Source organism: Thunnus maccoyii, chromosome 19, assembly GCF_910596095.1.
Source record: "Thunnus maccoyii chromosome 19, fThuMac1.1, whole genome shotgun sequence".
NCBI classification, from domain to species: domain Eukaryota; kingdom Metazoa; phylum Chordata; class Actinopteri; order Scombriformes; family Scombridae; genus Thunnus; species Thunnus maccoyii.
Window position 1 is genome coordinate 29,638,601 of NC_056551.1, and position 16,662 is coordinate 29,655,262.

General features: G+C 47.8%; 1 protein-coding gene across 2 annotated transcripts in view; it reads left to right on the top strand.

The window, feature by feature from the left end:
* fer (fer (fps/fes related) tyrosine kinase) overlaps positions 1-16,368 on the top strand; it is a 33,550-nt gene extending 17,182 nt beyond the window's left edge. Inside the window, exons 12-20 of one of the 2 annotated variants that reach the window (XM_042394729.1) lie at positions 4,411-4,617; positions 6,841-6,963; positions 7,346-7,402; positions 7,525-7,643; positions 12,004-12,098; positions 12,486-12,609; positions 12,957-13,111; positions 14,976-15,098; positions 16,209-16,368. In XM_042394729.1, the coding sequence (XP_042250663.1) occupies positions 4,411-4,617; positions 6,841-6,963; positions 7,346-7,402; positions 7,525-7,643; positions 12,004-12,098; positions 12,486-12,609; positions 12,957-13,111; positions 14,976-15,098; positions 16,209-16,345 (1,140 nt within the window). In that variant the 3' untranslated portion in view covers positions 16,346-16,368. The remainder of the gene's footprint in view (positions 1-4,410; positions 4,618-6,840; positions 6,964-7,345; positions 7,403-7,524; positions 7,644-12,003; positions 12,099-12,485; positions 12,610-12,956; positions 13,112-14,975; positions 15,099-16,208) is intronic. The other variant, XM_042394730.1, reaches the window with a different exon arrangement.
* Positions 16,369-16,662: the final 294 nt, after the last annotated feature.

The following is a 16,662-nucleotide window of genomic DNA, read 5'->3' on the forward strand; positions in this document are numbered from 1 at the left end:
CTCTTCCAGCTTCTGTTTGTAGTCGTTGATGGACTGATTATTGATTATTGATTATTGGTTTGGATAAACACAGATTCATGGCGGCTGCGTGACCTGACTGACTGTTTTACATGTGAACTGTTGCTCATCACACGTTAAACACATCATTTGATAACTACTACATGTTAACCCAGTGTTGAACCTCTTGGTTTGTGTGATCCGGGTTGTTTTTAACTGCATAAAGGATTTTAGTCATCGGACGGTTTGAAGTGAAACGAGCTGAGCTCATGTGAGCGGCTGCAGTCAGACCTGCAGTCAGACCTGCTGTCAGACCTGCAGTCAGACCTGCTGTCAGACCTGCTGTCAGACCTGCAGTCAGACCTGCTGTCAGACCTGCAGTCAGACCTGCTGTCAGACCTGCTGTCAGACCTGCTGTCAGACCTGCTGTCAGAGAAACATCAACTGTTAAAGTGTCAGCCTGGAAAAACCTTCAGCTTCTGTTAGTAGAGTTCAACGTCACACAGGCTGATTAGACCTGTTAGCTGCTCCTGGTCCAGGCTAGAGATCCTGATGAGACCTGTTAGCTGCTCCTGGTCCAGGCTGGAGACCTGGCTGGAGATCCTGATAAGACCTGTTAGCTGGTCCTGGTCCAGACTGGAGACCCAGCTGGAGATCCTGATAAGACCTGTTAGCTGCTCCTGGTCCAGACTGGAGACCCAGCTGGAGATCCTGATAAGACCTGTTAGCTGGTCCTGGTCCAGGCTGGAGACCCGGCTGGAGATCCTGATTAGACCTGTTAGCTGCTCCTGGTCCAGGCTGGAGATCCTGATAAGACCTGTTAGCTGCTCCTGGTCCAGGCTGGAGACCCGGCTGGAGATCCTGATTAGACCTGTTAGCTGGTCCTGGTCCAGGCTGGAGACCCGGCTGGAGATCCTGATTAGACCTGTTAGCTGGTCCTGGTCCAGGCTGGAGACCTGGCTGGAGATCCTGATAAGACCTGTTAGCTGCTTCTGGTCCAGGCTAGAGATCCTGATTAGACCTGTTAGCTGGTCCTGGTCCAGGCTGGAGACCCGGCTGGAGATCCTGATGAGACCTGTTAGCTGCTCCTGGTCCAGGCTGGAGACCTGGCTGGAGATCCTGATAAGACCTGTTAGCTGGTCCTGGTCCAGACTGGAGACCCAGCTGGAGATCCTGATAAGACCTGTTAGCTGGTCCTGGTCCAGGCTGGAGACCCGGCTGGAGATCCTGATTAGACCTGTTAGCTGCTCCTGGTCCAGGCTGGAGATCCTGATAAGACCTGTTAGCTGCTCCTGGTCCAGGCTGGAGACCTGGCTGGAGATCCTGATTAGACCTGTTAGCTGGTCCTGGTCCAGGCTGGAGACCTGGCTGGAGATCCTGATAAGACCTGTTAGCTGCTTCTGGTCCAGGCTAGAGATCCTGATTAGACCTGTTAGCTGGTCCTGGTCCAGGCTGGAGACCCGGCTGGAGATCCTGATGAGACCTGTTAGCTGTTCCTGGTCCAGGCTGGAGACCCGGCTGGAGATCCTGATAAGACCTGTTAGCTGGTCCTGGTCCAGGCTGGAGAACCGGCTGGAGATCCTGATTAGACCTGTTAGCTGCTCCTGGTCCAGGCTAGAGATCTTGATTAGACCTGTTAGCTGCTCCTGGTCCAGGCTAGAGATCCTGATTAGACCTGTTAGCTGCTCCTGGTCCAGGCTAGAGATCCTGATTAGACCTGTTAGCTGCTCCTGGTCCAGGCTGGAGATCCTGATTAGACCTGTTAGCTGGTCCTGGTCCAGGCTAGAGATCCTGATTAGACCTGTTAGCTGCTCCTGGTCCAGGCTAGAGATCCTGATTAGACCTGTTAGCTGGTCCTGGTCCAGGCTAGAGATCCTGATTAGACCTGTTAGCTGCTCCTGGTCCAGGCTAGAGATCCTGATTAGACCTGTTAGCTGCTCCTGGTCCAGGCTGGAGACCCGGCTGGAGATCCTGATGAGACCTGTTAGCTGCTCCTGGTCCAGGCTGGAGACCCGGCTGGAGATCCTGATAAGACCTGTTAGCTGGTCCTGGTCCAGGCTGGAGAACCGGCTGGAGATCCTGATTAGACCTGTTAGCTGCTCCTGGTCCAGGCTAGAGATCTTGATTAGACCTGTTAGCTGCTCCTGGTCCAGGCTAGAGATCCTGATTAGACCTGTTAGCTGCTCCTGGTCCAGGCTAGAGATCCTGATTAGACCTGTTAGCTGCTCCTGGTCCAGGCTAGAGATCCTGATTAGACCTGTTAGCTGGTCCTGGTCCAGGCTAGAGATCCTGATTAGACCTGTTAGCTGCTCCTGGTCCAGGCTAGAGATCCTGATTAGACCTGTTAGCTGCTCCTGGTCCAGGCTAGAGATCCTGATTAGACCTGTTAGCTGCTCCTGGTCCAGGCTGGAGACCCGGCTGGAGATCCTGATTAGACCTGTTAGCTGGTCCTGGTCCAGGCTAGAGACCTGGCTGGAGATCCTGATAAGACCTGTTAGCTGCTCCTGGTCCAGGCTGGAGACCCGGCTGGAGATCCTGATTAGACCTGTTAGCTGCTCCTGGTCCAGGCTGGAGATCCTGATAAGACCTGTTAGCTGCTCCTGGTCCAGGCTGGAGACCCGGCTGGAGATCCTGATTAGACCTGTTAGCTGGTCCTGGTCCAGGCTGGAGACCTGGCTGGAGATCCTGATAAGACCTGTTAGCTGGTCCTGGTCCAGGCTGGAGACCCGGCTGGAGATCCTGATTAGACCTGTTAGCTGCTCCTGGTCCAGGCTGGAGATCCTGATAAGACCTGTTAGCTGGTCCTGGTCCAGGCTGGAGACCCGGCTGGAGATCCTGATAAGACCTGTTAGCTGGTCCTGGTCCAGGCTGGAGACCCGGCTGGAGATCCTGATTAGACCTGTTAGCTGCTCCTGGTCCAGGCTGGAGATCCTGATAAGACCTGTTAGCTGGTCCTGGTCCAGACTGGAGACCCGGCTGGAGATCCTGATAAGACCTGTTAGCTGGTCCTGGTCCAGGCTGGAGACCCGGCTGGAGATCCTGATGAGACCTGTTAGCTGCTCCTGGTCCAGGCTGGAGACCCGGCTGGAGATCCTGATGAGACCTGTTAGCTGGTCCTGGTCCAGGCTGGAGATCCGGCTGGAGATCCTGATGAGACCTGTTAGCTGGTCCTGGTCCAGACTGGAGACCCGGCTGGAGATCCTGATAAGACCTGTTAGCTGGTCCTGGTCCAGGCTGGAGATCCTGATGAGACCTGTTAGCTGGTCCTGGTCCAGGCTGGAGATCCTGATGAGACCTGTTAGCTGGTCCTGGTCCAGGCTGGAGACCCGGCTGTGACTGTGGTTTAGGATGTGATCGTTCTGCTTTCTTTTGTCATTCTTGTTTGTGAAGCACTTTGTAAAGGTTGTTTTGAAAAGTGCTACATAAATAATAATAATAATAATAATAATAATAATAATGATAATGATAATAAATAAATAATAATAATAATAATAATAATAATAATAATAATAATAATAATAACAACAATAATAATAATAATAACAATAATAATAATAATATTAATAATAATAATAATAATAATAATAGAGCTGAGGAAAGGTTTCCTGTGTGAGGTTGAACTCTACTAACAGAAGCTGAAGGTTTTTCCAGGCTGACGTTTGATAAAATGTTATTTAAATTAGTTTGTAGATTTTACGACCCTGAACCTTTAAAATCAGCAGGATCAAAGCGTTTCTCTGTAGAATCCATCTGGAACTTTATTAATTATTTTATAAATGAGGTGATTTTTCCTTCTTTGCTTCGTCCAACGACTGAAACGTTTCCACTAATAAGAGCTGATCAAACAAATGCTTTAGCTTGGTCTCTTATTTACTTCACTGTCTGTCTTCACATTAATATCTCGATCAGAATAAAAATGACGTTCAAAAACAGTCAAGATATTGATCACAAACAAACGTTCAGCCGTCTGACATTAAAGGATGTTTCTGTGGATCAGATGTGTCCTCATATGATTATATTTACTTATTTTGGTTTAAACGTTTCAGTTTTATAAATGACTTCAAACTCTCAACAAACCCTTTAATTCTTCTGTCATTATATAACAGGGTTAACAGGGTTATATTGACCCCCCCCCCCACAGCCAGTGTTTGGTTTGTCCGCTCTGGGCTACTGTAGAAAATGGCGGTACAACATGGCGGCTCCATGGACGAGGATGGAATCCTCAGTATACTGTGTATTGATCGTATTGATTATTGGTTTGGATAATGACTGACTGACTGTGTTTACATGTGAACTGTCAATAAAGCTCATTGAATTCAAACTTGACTGTTAACACAAAGTGAGACTGAGACGTGGTTGAAAGTTAGTAAGTGGACCTTGAGTTGACCCGTGTTTTCTGTTTGCTTCCTGCAGCAGTTCTTTGATGTGATCCCGACGTCGGAGCGTCCCCTGGCGGACCAGGAGTGGTACCACGGCGCCATCCCCCGCACCGAGGCTCAGGAGTTACTACGGCAACAGGGAGACTTCCTGGTGAGAGAGAGCCACGGCAAACCGGGCGAGTACGTCCTGTCGGTGTTTTCTGACGAGCAGAGACGACACTTCATCATCCAATACGCCGACGTACGTAAACACGCTTTAATAAAACATATGTACACACAACCAGGCAAACGTTCAGCATCTTATTTATAAACATGTATATGTGCAGTATTTTATATCAATCAATCAATTTTTATTGATACAGCACCAAATCACAATAAAAGTCATCTCACTTTCACATAGAGCAGGTCGACACCGAACCACGAGCAGCAGCAGCAGGAAAGACTCTCCGTTAACGGGTAGAAACCTCCAGCAGGGCGGACTGTAGGCGGCGCCGTCTGCCTCGACCGGGGGGGCTGAGAGAGAGAAGGGGGGGGGGGGGGGGCCAGAATAACAACAATCATAATAATTAAAGCTGCGAGCAGCGTTGAACGGGCCCTCGCGCCTCCGAGTACGTCGGGCCGTTTATTTGGATCTGGTAAATCTCATTTTTAGATCTTTAGATGTGATTTTAATGTGTTTAGTTGAAGCTGTCTCATCTTTTTAAACATGCTGATTTGGCTGTTAGCTTCCCTCTCATCACGGCTTCACACGCATCCCACAGCACAGACGGAGACACCTCACCATCATCATCATCCTCTAAACACGTCTGAAGTTCCTTCACTATTTCCTCCTTATGTGTCCTCATCTGCAGATGAACCGCTGGCCAGACGTAGTGTTCAGTAAGGAGGGTTATGGTCTGATAGATCAGATACTCTATACCTGTCTTTATCAGGAAGTAATCAATCCTTGTGTAAATGTTGTGTGGTGGTGAACAGTAAGTGTAATCTGTATTTGTGGGGTTCAGATCAAATGTCTACAAATCCCAGTTCAGACATCATCATCTTCATTTTTTTACTGATTGCACTGTTTTGTTTCCACCTCCTGAAGCATCCAGCTGTGGTTCAGTCTCTGCCTATAGCTGATGTTGTTTCATCAGGAACGCCGGTCTCTCCTGAAGCATCCAGCTGTGGTTCAGTCTCTGCCTCTAGCTGATGTTGTTTCATCGGGAACGCCGGTCTCTCCTGAAGCATCCAGCTGTGGTTCAGTCTCTGCCTCTAGCTGATGTTGTTTCATCGGGAACGCCGGTCTCTCCTGAAGCATCCAGCTGTGGTTCAGTCTCTGCCACTAGCTGATGTTGTTTCATCAGGAACGCCGGTCTCTCCTGAAGCATCCAGCTGTGGTTCAGTCTCTGCCTCTAGCTGATGTTGTTTCATCGGGAACGCCGGTCTCTCCTGAAGCATCCAGCTGTGGTTCAGTCTCTGCCTCTAGCTGATGTTGTTTCATCAGGAACGCCGGTCTCTCCTGAAGGCTGCACTTTCTGTTGGTATCCCGGCCGTGTCTCCGTTGTCCCGCGGCCCGTCTTCGCACCGCCCGACGACCACGTTAGTCGTTTAATCCGCTCCGTCCAGTTTTCCTCCGGTGTCATAACCTCCAGCTGGAGCCCTCGGGACAGCAGGTCCTTCGTCGCGTCTCCCCCTCGTAACACCCGGAGTTTTGCTGGGAAAGGAAAACGCCCTATCCAGGGTTTTAACTGGTGTCGCTCCAGACATGTGTGTCCAGTTTTGTTGCCACTCAAAAACAGCATCGTATTTCGTGGCAAAGAATGTGTCGCCATGGCAACAGCGTTTGATTACAGGTAATGAGCTTCAGAGCGTAGCATCATCAAGGTCTTATATCTTAGCTGAGTCAATTTCAGGTGCGTCGGCCAAATTTCCTCGGAGTAAAACAACAAAGAACGATGCATGATACTTCCTGTTGCCAGTAGGTGGCGCTATGACTGTCACTGAACACGGGCCTGACCATGTGTTCAGACCCGGACTCTTAACACGCAAATGAAATTTGGAGAAGGTCAGACCACGTGGAGTCAAGTTATAAGGCTTCGAAATTCAATTGTCATGGCAACACCTTTTGACAGAGAATCACCAACTTAGGAACCACCAGTAAGCCCGCGTACTGGGAGCGCAGTGTTGTAGTGGGATAGTACTATGAGCTCTTTGAGATATGATGGTTTCTTACCAGTAAGAGCTTCGTAGGTGAGAAAGATCTTAAATTTATTCTGGATTTTATAGGAAGCCAATATACACACACACATATACACACATATACACACACATACACACACATATACACACATATACACACATACACACATATACACACATATACACACACATCAGGTGAACCTTATACAGTATTGTTTACATGTATATAAGACATGTTTCTAGTGTGATGGAGTAAAGTGTGAACTCTCTCTCTCTCTGATAGAGTCAGTACCGCTTCGAAGGGACCGGCTTCTCCACCATCCCTCAGCTCATCGAGCATCACTTCTCCACCAAACAGGTCATCACCAAGAAGTCTGGAGTCGTGCTGCTCAACCCGGTCGTCAAGGCAACCATTCCTCCATTTCTATACATGCATACATGTCTATATATTAACATATATATATATATATTAATATATATATATATATATAGCTGTTGCGGTACATGCAGCTGTTGCGGTACGTGCAGCTGTTGCATTACGTGCAGCTGTTGCATTACATGTAGCTGTTGCATTACGTGCAGCTGTTGCATTACATGTAGCTGTTGCATTACGTGCAGCTGTTGCGGTACGTGCAGCTGTTGCATTACGTGCAGCTGTTGCATTACGTGCAGCTGTTGCGGTACGTGCAGCTGTTGCATTACGTGCAGCTGTTGCATTACGTGCAGCTGTTGCAGTACATGCAGCTGTTGCAGTATATACAGCTGTTGAGTTGATTTTCTCTCTGCAGGATAAAAAATGGATCCTGAACCACGAGGATGTGACGCTGGGAGAGCTACTGGGAAAGGTGACCTCACTTCCTGTTTCCTATCTTCCTGTCCACCAATCACAGCACAGTTCTGTCAGTTGTTAACAGAGTGTCTCTCTGCCTGCGTGTCCCATCATGCTCTGCTGTTCGCTGGTTGCCAGGGTAACTTCGGTGAGGTGTTTAAAGGGACCCTGCAGCGCGACAAAACGCCGGTCGCCGTCAAAACGTGTAAAGAAGATTTACCTCCAGAGCTGAAGATCAGGTTCCTGTCTGAGGCCAGGTGAGCTTCACATCTACATAACCTGGAAATAACTTCAAAAACAAAGTTGTTATTTAAAAGCTGCAACAACCTTTAAAACAAATACAAGAAAATTACAAAATCAATAGAAAACCAAATGAATAGATTAGTGAAGTAGCAGCGCCTGTGTCCTCGTCACACAGCAGCAGCTACTGTTCAACTGGTCTTATTCTTAATATTATTATTTAGATTATTCTTTATATTAGCCTAATAATTATTAATTCAAAATTAACTTTATTGTCCCACAAAGAGGGAATTTGTGGTGGACTCTTCACTCATTAAAACAAGAATCTAAGACCAGGATTCACCGACAGACGATATGAAAACGTTCTAATAAATAACAAACAAACAGAGAAAACAAACACATCAATAAAAACAGAAAATCCCTTTTTCATGAGAAATCTTTACGTCAAAGATCATCCGGTGCTCGTCCTCATCTGCAGCTGGTTGAAAGTCTGACTGACAGCAGGATAAATGAGGAGTTAGATGTATTTAGACTGTGAATGTCCTCCAGAGGACAGCAGCCTGTTAGATGTATTTAGACTGAGGACAGCAGCCTGTAGAACGCCGACGGCTCGCCTGCTGCTAACAGCTGCAGCGCTGTGTTGACCCGCTAATCTTCATGCAGTCTGCGGCAGTGGGACCAGTTTGGACCGGAGCCAGACCGAGCTGTGATGCCGTATCTGATCAGGCCCTAAAAGACCAACATACGTGTTTTATCGACACCGTGAACTGTAAGTCGACGCAGGAAGTCCAGTCGTCGTCGTAATGTTGCGATGATGTCGTGGTTGATGACGGCAGGCCTGAGGTCACCGACTCCCTGGAGGTCAAACGCCACCTCCTCCAACACACGGTGGCGTCCTCACACCAGTAAGAATAATGATAAAGAAAAGCTAAATGAAAACTACGTATTTATTTACACAGATATCATAAAAACATCATTCCAGTTAAAAACATCAATAAATTACTTTTTATTCAGCTAAAGGTACAAAACGATATTTCATACTGAACCAGGACTGATAATTAATTAAATATATTATCATAACATGAAATCTACAATCTCTCACTAATGCCACAAATAGAGGAACGAAGTCGTCACAAGAAGCATTTTCTCTTATTTTTATACGTTTATATAGACATGAAAGTAGTTACGGACCATTTACAGTCACGTTTCCTGAATGAAGACCAGTTTCTGGCCCGTCACAGGAAGATCCTCCAGCAGAGATCAGCTGATCTCTTCTTTAAAGGAGCTTCATAAAAACCCTCAGTTTGTCTCTCCACACATTTACCATTTACACAGTATCTATCTATTATTTATTTATATTTAACTGGTCCAGTAAATCCAGTTCAACGTGAGGAAAAGCTCAGCTCACTTTGATCTGGAACTGTGTTCCTGCAGCGTTTCCAGTTCTTCTTCACTCAGTTTGTTAATCCACAAGTTCAGAATGTCCCTGGTGTAGCGATGAGACCTGAAACCAAGTGGAGATGCCACTGCCTCTGTTTTATGAAGACCAGGACCTGCAGCAGGCAGTCCAGTCCTGTACATCCAACCTGGATCCATGTATCAAGGATTCTCCCAAAAGCCAAAAAAGAGAAGCTGTAGGCTGCAGACGGCCATCCAGTAGGTGATCCATCCAGTAGGTGATCCATCCAGTAGGTGATCCATCCAGTAGGTGATCCATCCAGTAGGTAATCCATCCAGTAGGTGATCCATCCAGTAGGTATCCAGTAGGTGATCCATCCAGTAGGTAATCCATCCAGTAGGTGATCCATCCAGTAGGTGATCCATCCAGTAGGTGATCCATCCAGTAGGTATCCAGTAGGTGATCCATCCAGTAGGTGATCCATCCAGTAGGTGATCCATCCAGTAGGTATCCAGTAGGTGATCCATCCAGTAGGTGATCCATCCAGTAGGTGATCCATCCAGTAGGTAATCCATCCAGTAGGTTCCATTTGTGGTAAAAGCCATTTCCATTTACTCCATCAACACTCTTCTTCACTTCATCTTCATCTCCCAGAAAAACTCCAAGATATTTCAAACCATTGCTTTTCTGTGTCGGGAGACCAGAAGACCAGAAGACCAGAAGACCAGCTTCCCACTGTCAGAACTTCACTTTTTCCCAGTTTACTTTTGCTGCTGAAACGTTTCCAAATTTGGTCACAATTTTTTCTAATTTGTCAATTTCCTGTTGTTTAATAAGAACAATAAGATCATCAGAGTTAGCAGATAAAACAGATAAAACAGATAAAACATGCTCTGTGTTACAATAAGATGAAACCATCTGTACAAGTGTTTTATGTAACAGTGGTTCTATTGTACACAACGTTCCCGACAACGTTCCCGACAACGTTCTCGACAACGTCCCTGACAACGTTCTCGACAACGTTCCCGACAACGTTCCCGACAACGTCCCCGACAACGTCCCTGACAACGTTCTCGACAACGTCCCTGACAACGTTCCCGACAACGTTCCCGACAACGTTCCTGACAACATTCCCGACAACATTCCTGACAACGTTCCCGACAACGTTCCCGACAACGTCCCCGACAACGTTTCTGACAACGTTCTCGACAACGTCCCTGACAACGTTCCCGACAACGTTCTCGACAACGTTTTTGACAACGTTCCCGACAACGTTCCCGACAACGTTCCCGACAACGTTCCTGACATCGTTCCGGACATCGTTCCTGACAACGTTCCTGACATCGTTCCCGACAACGTTCTCGACAACGTTCCCGACAACGTTCCTGACATCGTTCCGGACATCGTTCCCGACAACGTTCCCGACATCGTTCCCGACAACGTTCCTGACATCGTTCCGGACATCGTTCCTGACAACGTTCCCGACATCGTTCCCGACAACGTTCCCGACATCGTTCCTGACAACGTTCCCGACATCGTTCCTGACAACGTTCCTGACATAGAACAACGCTGCCGTATCTCTACGCACTTTCAAACATCCACATTACTTTGATCATGGCGATGATGAAACCGGAGCCGAGCTTCCAAAGGTCCAACGCCTTTTCCTGATCCAATGAGAAGAGACCGGTCTCCAAGTCCAGAGATGAGTCATGATATATGATCACAGATTGAACATCACCTGTCTCGGCCTGTTGGCGAAGGAACAGCCGTTTATAATCAGCACAGAGAGACGGGTTGCCGGGTGTGTCGGGATCGCTCTCCTGCAGCTCTGTGGTGATGAAGTGTCATTAAAGATGCTTCAGATGTCATCACACAGCTCAGCACAGAAAGTTTTAAAGAACTCGTGACGTGACGTCCATGGATCCCGGGGGCTCGCCCCTCCTCCATGCTCTGCACTTCTTCTTCTTCTTCTTAGAGAGATTACAGCAGAACATGACTGCTGTAGTAGTCTAGCAGGAGGCTCAGTCAGCGGACGTCTGGTCTCCGAGCGCAGGACGTACATTTGTCTGCTCCGTTTTCTGTTCTAAACTGAAGAACTGATGGAGAGTTCATCAGAGTAGCCAGACCAGTGCTCCCAGTGCTCCCAGTGCTCCAGCTCCCAGTAGATCAGCCAGCGCGGCTCTTTTGGATTTGATGATCTCAATTTGATCTGACTTCCTGTCGAGTCTATTGAGCCCTGAGTTTCTACTATTTCCATCTCTAGATCATTCATATATGTAATAATCCCGCCGTCGTCTTAAAGAAGATAAACGTGTCTTTGAAATTAACATCCATAAACGAGGCAGCGTTAAAACGCCAGTTTGCACTTTTATGTTTAATATTTGCAACAAAAACATTTCAAATAAGCATTGAATGATGTGTAAAACCTGCAGGTATTATTCTGCACCCTTTAAACACATTAAAATGATGCTTAAAGCAATAAAATCGATGGAATCTGGAATCTGGACAAAGAAATGATTCTATCCCTGAGACGTCGTATGAAGCAGCGTGAGGATCATTGTTATTTCTATCTACTACGTCATTTTCTGCACAATTAAAATCTTCTAAAAACATTTCTTCAGAGGATCAATCATTTAAAATAATACCAGTTTATTTAAAAAAGAACCTCTGAGGAGCAAATACATTTATCACAACAACATGATATTACTGGAACTAGAGATGAGACATGACGTAGTTTAGATGTTGACTGTCAGAACGAACCTTTAAAAGACGTGTTTGAAATCAATAATCTATACAAGTATTGATTTGCACTCCGATGGACATAAAGTGCAGAAATAGATATCTGAATGGTTCCAACCTGTTTTTTTTAGAAGAGATAATCAATTTAGTTTTTGTGAGTCTTTGTTGAATTGTGCTTAACTGGCTGCTGTCATGTGATTGGCCGCTCTGACATGCCGCCTGTGTGTGATTGGCTGCAGGATCCTGAAGCAGTACGACCACCCGAACATCGTGAAACTGATCGGCGTCTGCACGCAAAGGCAGCCGATCTACATCGTCATGGAGCTGGTTCCCGGTAGGTGGAGCTCCGTCACTTCACTTCCTGTCAGTGTGTGTTGTTCTGAAGCGTGTGTGTGTCCGTTAGGAGGCGACTTCCTGTCAGTGTGTGTTGTTCTGAAGCGTGTGTGTGTCCGTTAGGAGGTGACTTCCTGTCAGTGTGTGTTGTTCTGAAGCGTGTGTGTGTCCGTTAGGAGGCGACTTCCTGTCAGTGTGTGTTGTTCTGAAGCGTGTGTGTGTCTGTTAGGAGGCGACTTCCTGTCAGTGTGTGTTGTTCTGAAGCGTGTGTGTGTCCGTTAGGAGGTGACTTCCTGTCAGTGTGTGTTGTTCTGAAGCGTGTGTGTGTCCGTTAGGAGGCGACTTCCTGTCAGTGTGTGTTGTTCTGAAGCGTGTGTGTGTCCGTTAGGAGGTGACTTCCTGTCCTTCCTGAGGAAGAAGAAGGACGAGTTGAAGACCAAGCAGCTGCTTCGCTTCTCTGTCGATGCTGCAGCCGGCATGGCGTACCTGGAGAGCAAGAACTGCATCCACAGGTAAATACTAACACCTGTTCACCTGTCTGTCTCACCTGTCTGTCTCACCTGTCTGTCTCACCTGTCTCTCACCTGTCTATCTCTCACCTGTCTGTCTCACCTGTCTGTCTCACCAGTCTCTCACCTGTCTGTCTCTCACCTGTCTGTCTCACCTGTCTGTCTCACCTGTCTCTCACCTGTCTGTCTCTCACCTGTCTGTCTCACCAGTCTCTCACCTGTCTGTCTCACCTGTCTATCTCTCACCTGTCTGTCTCACCAGTCTCTCACCTGTCTGTCTCACCTGTCTGTCTCACCAGTCTCTCACCTGTCTGTCTCACCTGTCTATCTCTCACCTGTCTGTCTGACAGGGACCTGGCAGCGAGGAACTGTCTGGTGGGAGAGGGCAGCGTGTTGAAGATCAGCGACTTCGGGATGAGTCGACAGGAAGACGACGGAGTTTATTCTTCATCTGGACTCAAACAGATTCCCATCAAATGGACGGCTCCAGAGGCTCTTAACTATGGTAACACCTGTCCTACACCTGTCCTACACCTGTCTTACACCTGTCTTACACCTGTCTTACACCTGTCTTACACCTGTCCTTCACCTGTCCTACACCTGTCTTACACCTGTCCTTCACCTGTCTTACACCTGTCTTACACCTGTCCTTCACCTGTCTTACACCTGTCTTACACCTGTCTTACACCTGTCCTTCACCTGTCTTACACCTGTCTTACACCTGTCCTTCACCTGTCTTACACCTGTCTTACACCTGTCCTTCACCTGTCTTACACCTGTCCTTCACCTGTCCTTCACCTGTCCTTCACCTGTCCTACACCTGTCCTTCACCTGTCCTTCACCTGTCTTACACCTGTCCTTCACCTGTCCTTCACCTGTCCTACACCTGTCTTACACCTGTCCTTCACCTGTCTTACACCTGTCTTACACCTGTCCTTCACCTGTCTTACACCTGTCTTACACCTGTCTTACACCTGTCCTTCACCTGTCCTACACCTGTCCTTCACCTGTCCTTCACCTGTCCTACACCTGTCTTACACCTGTCCTTCACCTGTCCTACACCTGTCTTACACCTGTCCTTCACCTGTCTTACACCTGTCTTACACCTGTCTTACACCTGTCCTTCACCTGTCTTACACCTGTCCTTCACCTGTCCTACACCTGTCTTACACCTGTCCTTCACCTGTCTTACACCTGTCTTACACCTGTCCTTCACCTGTCTTACACCTGTCTTACACCTGTCCTTCACCTGTCTTACACCTGTCTTACACCTGTCCTTCACCTGTCTTACACCTGTCTTACACCTGTCCTTCACCTGTCCTACACCTGTCTTACACCTGTCCTTCACCTGTCTTACACCTGTCCTTCACCTGTCTTACACCTGTCTTACACCTGTCCTTCACCTGTCCTACACCTGTCTTACACCTGTCCTTCACCTGTCTTACACCTGTCTTACACCTGTCCTTCACCTGTCCTTCACCTGTCCTACACCTGTCCTTCACCTGTCCTTCACCTGTCTTACACCTGTCCTTCACCTGTCCTTCACCTGTCCTACACCTGTCTTACACCTGTCCTTCACCTGTCTTACACCTGTCTTACACCTGTCCTTCACCTGTCTTACACCTGTCTTACACCTGTCTTACACCTGTCCTTCACCTGTCCTACACCTGTCCTTCACCTGTCCTTCACCTGTCCTTTACCTGTCCTACACCTGTCCTTCACCTGTCCTTCACCTGTCTTACACCTGTCCTTCACCTGTCCTACACCTGTCCTTCACCTGTCCTTCACCTGTCTTACACCTGTCCTTCACCTGTCTTACACCTGTCTTACACCTGTCCTTCACCTGTCTTACACCTGTCCTTCACCTGTCTTACACCTGTCTTACACCTGTCCTTCACCTGTCCTTCACCTGTCCTTCACCTGTCTTACACCTGTCCTTCACCTGTCTTACACCTGTCTTACACCTGTCCTTCACCTGTCTTACACCTGTCCTTCACCTGTCTTACACCTGTCCTTCACCTGTCTTACACCTGTCTTACACCTGTCCTTCACCTGTCTTACACCTGTCTTACACCTGTCCTTCACCTGTCTTACACCTGTCCTTCACCTGTCTTACACCTGTCCTTCACCTGTCTTACACCTGTCTTACACCTGTCCTACACCTGTCTTACACCTGTCCTTCACCTGTCCTTCACCTGTCTTACACCTGTCCTTCACCTGTCCTACACCTGTCTTACACCTGTCTTACACCTGTCTTACACCTGTCCTTCACCTGTCTTACACCTGTCCTACACCTGTCCTTCACCTGTCTTACACCTGTCCTTCACCTGTCTCACACTGGCTGGCTGCTCTGTGATTGGCTGTTGCAGGTCGTTACAGCTCAGAGAGTGATGTGTGGAGTTACGGGATCTTACTGTGGGAAACCTTCAGCCTGGGGGTGTGTCCTTACCCTGGGATGACCAATCAGCAGGCCCGAGAGCAGGTGGAGAAAGGTAAACGGCAAGAGACCGAGCAGCAGGTTAACATCAGTTAACGAGTCACTCAATAAAGACTCGTTAAAAAGCACTAACGAGTTGCGACTGTGACTGATGGAAACAGATGAATAAACACACCGAACAGGATTCTGTCCCAGTCGTCCTCAGGCTGCTGGTCTGGACTGGTTTTCCATACTGATAATGGTTTGTTCTATTGGTACATAAACACAATTTTAACAGGAGGAGACGTTATCGGAGGGGGGGCAGCGGACATCTTGTAGACCCCTAACTGGACATTTTAGTGCCGTGAAACGACTGGTTTTTAACCAGTATAACTCAAACAGAGATCTTTCCATAACTGACTGGTTTTTAACCAGTATAACTCAAACAGTGATCTTTCCATAACTGACTGGTTTTTAACCAGTATAACTCAAACTGTAGGGGACGCTGTGTGAGATGGTCGCTGACTGGGTTCTCTCTCGTTGTCGGAATACTTTCAGTCCAAAATGAAGCAATACTGGCCTCTAGAGGCCAAACACACTGGGATGACACGTACCAGTAGAACCATCCACTACACGCTCAGTGAATGAAAATAAGTAGATGTCAGTAATATTACAGTGTTCAGGCTAGAAAGTAAAACAGTGTAGCGCGGCCAGATGCTTCTTCAACCTTGTGGACGCCACGGCGACACGATATCAACATATTTAACATGTTTAACATATTTAACACATTAATTATTGTCTTGATTGCATCATCAGCACAAACCCATGCAGCTGCATCTCGCAGCATCGTCCACCTGCTGATCCGTCTGACAGTCACAGAACGTCAGAGCCGGATGCAGCTTACATCCCATAAACGCACACGTCCACACACAGGAAGTCCATGCATGGCGGACAGAACTCGCTACACAACTGGACTGAACTCGTCCGGATGATCTAGTCCGTATTTCCCGCCCCCTGTTGTCAGTGATGTCACGGGAGAGCTCAGGTTGTAGCAGCAGGTTTTAACTCGGCGCCTCCGTTAAAATAACGACAGTTTCTGTTCCTGTTCAGTTTCATGAAGAACGTTAAATGTGTTTCAGTAACCATGGCAACATTAACTCCACTTCTCTCTCCTCCTGGTCGCTAGGTTACAGGATGGCGTGTCCTCAGCGTTGCCCCGACGACGTGTACAAAGTGATGCAGCGCTGCTGGCAGTACAACCCCGAAGAACGACCCAAGTTCTCCGAGCTGCAGCGCGACCTTGCCGCCATCAAGAAGAAGTGATGACATCATCAGACACCTCGCCGCCATCAAGAAGAAGTGATGACATCATCAGACACCTCGCCGCCATCAAGAAGAAGTGATGACATCATCAGACACCTCGCCGCCATCAAGAAGTGATGACATCATCAGACACCTCGCCGCCATCAAGAAGTGATGACATCATCAGACACCTTGCCGCCATCAAGAAGAAGTGATGACATCATCAGACACCTCGCCGCCATCAAGAAGTGATGACATCATCAGACACCTCGCCGCCATCAAGAAGAAGTGATGACATCATCAGACACCTCGCCGCCATCAAGAAGTGATGACATCAT